General features: G+C 45.8%; 1 protein-coding gene across 1 annotated transcript; it reads left to right on the plus strand.

Moving 5' to 3' along the window:
- Positions 1-2,509: 2,509 nt before the first annotated feature.
- On the plus strand, positions 2,510-4,238 carry LOC139837999 (uncharacterized). The gene is made up of 4 exons (XM_071827348.1): positions 2,510-2,780; positions 2,879-3,142; positions 3,221-3,492; positions 4,218-4,238. Exons 1-4 carry the CDS (start codon positions 2,711-2,713, stop codon positions 4,236-4,238), a joined length of 627 nt encoding a protein of 208 aa, XP_071683449.1. The 5' UTR covers positions 2,510-2,710.
- The last annotated feature ends 1,275 nt before the right edge of the window (positions 4,239-5,513 follow it).

Here is a 5,513-nt window from a genome sequence, read left to right on the forward strand (position 1 = left end):
TGATCGCAACTTCGGCGTTCTGAGAATATATTGTCGAGTGCTTTTCCAGCTGTTGGAATGGCACATTTTATCGAGTCAAATATGACTTATACTGCTCTCCCGATGGGAGTATATGTAGAGTTAACTACAACTCGAAATATACTCTCTTGCTTTTCTATTTTTCCTTTGTTAATTTCATCGGGCACGCGAACAGCGTTCCCGATGGGAGTAGCCCCCGAGGCTACAGCCAAGAACTTGTGCTTGGTTGTAGGCTCAACATTTTAGTCCACCTTGTCGCTATATTGTCATTATTTCTCAATATGATCTTTTTCTTCTTCTTCTTTTTTTTTTACCCCTCGGATGCGCGAACAGCGCTCCCGATGGGAGTAGCCCCCGAGGCTACAGCCAAGAACTTGTACTTGGTTGTAGGCTCCGCAATTTCTATATTGTCATAGTCGAATTTTTACTTTTTGTCGAAGTAGCCCCCGAGCATTTGGGGAAAAACTTGTTTTTGATCAAAGGCTCCCGAAGTATTGAATAATTCTTCCTGTCGCCAATCTTCTTTAACTTTTCTTATCGACATGCTTCCCTTAACCAAATTTACTTCATCCCTCTCGAATAGTCGTGATCTTTCTGCCCTGTGGGTCCAGTGCTTCCACCACGTTAACACGTCGTGCAAGTGGGGGACACACGTCCTCCGCTTTTTCTGGCGCACGTACAGTAACGCCTATCTCAGTAAAAATACCTTTTTACCCTTGTAGCTAGAAGATCTATTCTCACCATACGATTTCTTCATCCAACGGCACACTGCTTCACCCGATTCTTATATAAACCTTTCTTCAACCTCCGTTCATCCCCTCGCTTGCGCCGCTCACCTGTTCCTCTTCGCAAAACTTCTCCTGCGCCCAATCTCTCTCTGATTTTCCGCACTCACACACATTGCTCTTTCATTGCCATTGATGCCACCGCACGCGCGTCTGACTCACCACAGCACTCCGGAATCCAAGATGGCCGCCGAGGATCTTGAGTGGGAGAGATCCAAAATCTCCAACCAAGACACCAACATGCTGAAGAGGCTTGGCCTCATGAAGAAGGAGGACGCCATCCGCTTCCCTAGCGAAGAAAGCTACCCCAAGCCTCCAATGGAGTATCGGGTTAGTTTTGTTGATCATCTCATCCGCGGCCTCTCGACCCCAATCCACGATTTCCTCCGCGGTCTTCTTTTTGTTTATGGGATTCAATTGCACCAATTGACTCCCAATTCCATCCTTCACATTTCTATTTTCATCACACTTTGCGAATGCTTCCTCGGAATCCCTCCCAATTGGGCTCTGTGGAAACGCATCTTCTGCCTCCGCCGCAATGGCTCCCACAACGTCACTTATAACATAGGTGGCGTTGTTATCTGTGTTCGCACTGATGTCGACTATTTCGACGTCAAATTTCCTGATTCTGTCCAAGGATGGCGCAAAAAGTGGCTCTACATTCACGAAGAAAGCGCCAACTCCGTTGAGCACAACATAGTTCCTTTCGACGGAAGTGCTAAAATTCAGCGCCGCCGCTCCTGGGATGCCGAAGCTTCCGAGGAAGAGAAAAAGGCGACAGAGGCGCTCATGTCTCGTATTCGCCAGCTTCAAAATACTCGAGGCAAAGAGCTTTCTGGTGTTCAAATCACTGCCTATTTCCTTAGGATTAGAGTGCAGCCTCTCCAGGCTCGCAAAAATCCCCTTTGGACATATTCTGGTAAAAATGACGCCAACAGAATCTCCGGTGATCTTTCCACCAAGGACTTGGAGAAGTTGATTCGAAGACTTTCTCGCCTGGGTAAAGACCCAATTCCTTCCTCTTGTCGCGTGGAACCGTACAGCGCCGCCAATCCACTCCCCGAGGTATTTTGTCTTGCCGAGTTTTTACCTTATTTTGCACTTTCTCTGCACCTCATTATATTGTCATCTCTTTTAATTTTCCTTCTGGTCACTATTTTCTGAGAACCATCCTACCATGACTTCCCTTCCTCCTCTTCCGGAGGGTGGAGAAGTCGAAGAACAGCCATCGTTGCCGAAGATACTCAAGGTTCTGCTATTCGTGAAAGTGAAGTCGCGGGTTCTCACAAATCTGCGGCTTCTCATGAAAAAGAAGTTGAGTCCGAAGCCGTTGAATCGACGCAATCCCTTCCTCCTGCTGTTTCTCCCAAGAACAAAAGGAAAAGGACTGATGTTGAAGATTACGGCACCTCTAAGGCTGAAGAAGTTGTTCCTTCTCATCCGAAGGCAACTTACGATCTTTATGCTGAATCCCTCATCAGCTCGTAAGTCGTCTTTATTTCTCTATTTTTGTACTCGAAATATTTAGCTTGTCTTGCTTTTTATGCTGCCGATTTTTTGATTATTAGCGATGACGAGGAAGAAGTTCCAACTACTGACGTGGCTCCTCGGACAAGCACGTCACGTCTTTGTACTTGCCTCAGACACGCTAGTTGAAGGAGAAGAAACCTCGCCTCCTCAACAAAACGTCGTCACCACTACTCCGCCATCAAGCCCCCTTGCTCCTTCACCAAAAAGGGCAAGGGTTGAAAAGATTATTGAACCTGCCCCTCAGTTGGGCAGTTCGTCGACTCTGCTCCTAGATGATGTAAGCTTGTCGACATCTATATTTTCCTTATTTTGTTTTTTCACACCTTTTCTCTTTTTCATGCCGATGTTTTTCTTTCTGTGTTCACGTTGAACAGCCTATGATCAAGGATCTTCTCCGCATCGGTTCCCAATTTGTTGGGTACCGTGAATATGCTAATAGAGCCGAAGGTAACGACTTTTGTACTTGCTGTTTTTCCTTGATTTTTTACTCTTGTTGCTTGTCGCGATTTTTGATCTTTCTCCTCTCTTTTTTCATATCTCGACAGAGAAACTTGCAGAGGCTAACGAACGCGCCGACGCACTTTCTCGAAAACTTGAGCAAAGTGAGGCGGCTCGCAAGAAAGCGGACCTCGCTGCTAGCAAAGCCAAGACCGAAGCTGATGAAGCCAAGGCGAAAGCTGCTGGTGTCGAGGAACTGCAGAAAAAGCTTAAGGATGCTACAGCTGCTTTAGATGAGCACAAAGCTGCGCAAGCTTCTCGTGAAGAAGGAATCCTCAAGCGCCTGAAGACTCAGAGTCGCCGTACTTTCGGTAATTTTACTGCTCCCTTCTATTTTTAGGAGAATCTTTGTTTCTTGTCTTTTCACTAACACTTTGTTTCCTTGACAGTCCAAACAAACCAGGATTTTGACCTGACGAATCCTGTCGATGATCCGGTCCTTGACGCACTTTCCTATCTGGAGCTTCATGGGTCCGAGATTCGTGAAGGTGTATCGAATGCTAATGCAGTATTGTCGGCATTGTTCCCCTACTTCTTCCCAAAGAAGGAGGAGCCTGCGACTTTCCTCAACCTTGCCAAGATGTTCAATACACCGGAAGACCTTGGACTGAAGATGCGCCAAGAGAATATGAAGGTTGCCGTTGAAAACACTGTCGCCTTGGTTGCCGACGGTCGACGGACTATCGATCGGATGAAAGTTGGCGACACCGAGCAAATAGAACAATCAAGGTGGAAGTCGCTGATCAAGGCGGCCAAGCCCAACACGAAGAAGATCTTGGCCTATCTCGGGATTAAGCCAGCGTCGACTCCTAGCTCGTCAAGGCCGGAGGTCTAGTTGCATGCCTCTGTTTTTCTTTGTTTCTTTTGCTTTTGTCGCCAAAGTAGTCGTTTAGCGACACGTATTTCCTTAGCTCCACTGTAATGCCCTTGTAATTATTCCAAGAGATTAATGAAAAATTCTATCTTTGCTTATCGTTTGATTTTATCCTGTTTATATTTCAGTTGATATTTGACTATACTCCAACTTCCGCTCCTTCCAATGTGTCGCCTTCTTCTTCTCACGCGAGGAGAACTTTTGCGATATCGCACTGTCGACGATACCTTGTCGCAAGAACTGGACGAACTTCGACAGCAGCTTCAGTATGCAAAGAAGCAAACACTTGTGATGATGGAACAATCTCGCAAGTCATCTGAAGCCGAAAAAGTTGCTCTCCAGCAAGCTCGCGAGGCCGTGGCTGCCAAGGAGTTTGCTGCTTCTGAGGCTGAAAAAGCGACTACTCGAGAAAATTTCATGCTCGAATTAATGAATGAAGCCAGTGCAGATATGTCGGGTATGCCTGTTTCATCCTCTGATATCTTTCATCTTCATGCTATTGTCTCTTAAAGGTTTCCACTTCTTTGTTCTGATAGGCGCCTTTACTGATGCTGCTGCCGAGGAAGAGAGAGTAAGTGCTAGGACAAACCTCCTTGTTAATCTTTCCCTGGATCATGGTTCTTTGTTTTGGGCTACCCCGGAGAGGACCCGCCAAATTGTCAGATTTCAAGATCGCACCTCTCAAACTCGCGATTTCCTTGACTTCTGTACCAAGACCTTGTCCATGGTTTATAACTCCATGTTTCCTCGGAACGTCCAACCAAAAACTCTTCCTGAATTGATGGAAAGGTTTAAGGATGCTCGCAGTATCCATGATTTTGTCAGAGCTCAACTAGTAGCTGGCGCCAGATTTGCTCTTATCATGCTCCAGATCTGCCACTCGAAACTTGACCTTACCCAGGTTGTCGAGAAGGTTCACCAAAAGGTAAAACGTCGGAGAGTTGGTGTTGACAGGATTAACACGAAGGTTACGCCCATAGCCGAAGAAATGATTGAGGACCTGCTTCGGATGGATGCCGACTTTTTTGCCGATGGCCATTATGCCGATTTTCTTGGTGCTGCTCCTGAGGAAAACAGAGTTACTCTTGATGACATACTGAATCAAGACTAGTTGTTTTCTTCTTGTAGATATTTCTTCTTTGTAATCCATGACTATATTGTAAAGCAATCATTGTATTTCTCTGTTTGTCTAGCCCCCGAGTGTTTCGGTGACTCTTTATTATATTTGTATATTTGCGAGGTTTTAAACCAAGGCATATATATACTTAAGGTGAATATGAGCCCCCGAGCTTTTTACTGAGTACTATTTTGTATTTTTATTGACTCACGAGGTATTTGAATACCAAGGCAAGGTTTTTCTTTTGTCGATGAACTATATTGAAATTCGTCGGAGCAAAGATTTTGGTCATGTCGATAAAGAAGAAAAGTTATATTGTCACTATCTTTATTATATTGCAGCACCGCGAGCCCGCCTCATTAAAAACCTTCTCCGGCCCCACTCGGTGCCCCGAAAAAGGAAAAGAGTGCGTCTGAAAACTCGCGGGCGTTTCAGTACATTGAAGTTTTACAAGGACTATATTTCGACTCTAGGCGTAGAACCGCCTAAGTTGCGCCACGTTCCAGGGGTTTGGCTCCTCTACCCCTGTCTTCTTGTCCTTTATCCTATATGCTCCTCCTCCGATTACTTCCGTGACGATGTAAGGGCCAAGCCATGGTGACTCGAGTTTTTCATGACTTTTTTGCGTGAGCCGAAGAACTAGGTCGCCCACCTGAAAAGATCTTGGCCGCAAACGTCGACTGTGGTAATT

Source organism: Lolium perenne, chromosome 3 (assembly GCF_019359855.2).
Source record: "Lolium perenne isolate Kyuss_39 chromosome 3, Kyuss_2.0, whole genome shotgun sequence".
NCBI lineage: Eukaryota > Viridiplantae > Streptophyta > Magnoliopsida > Poales > Poaceae > Lolium > Lolium perenne.

Excerpts from the sequence above, each read along its gene's own strand:
- LOC139837999 (XM_071827348.1), top strand. The coding sequence starts at position 2,711 with ATGATCAAGGATCTTCTCCGCATCGGTTCCCAATTTGTTGGGTACCGT. Across the intron at positions 2,781-2,878 it reads ATATGCTAATAGAGCCGAAG|AGAAACTTGCAGAGGCTAAC; the intron begins GTAACGACTTTT and ends ATATCTCGACAG. Across the intron at positions 3,143-3,220 it reads TCAGAGTCGCCGTACTTTCG|TCCAAACAAACCAGGATTTT; the intron begins GTAATTTTACTG and ends TTTCCTTGACAG.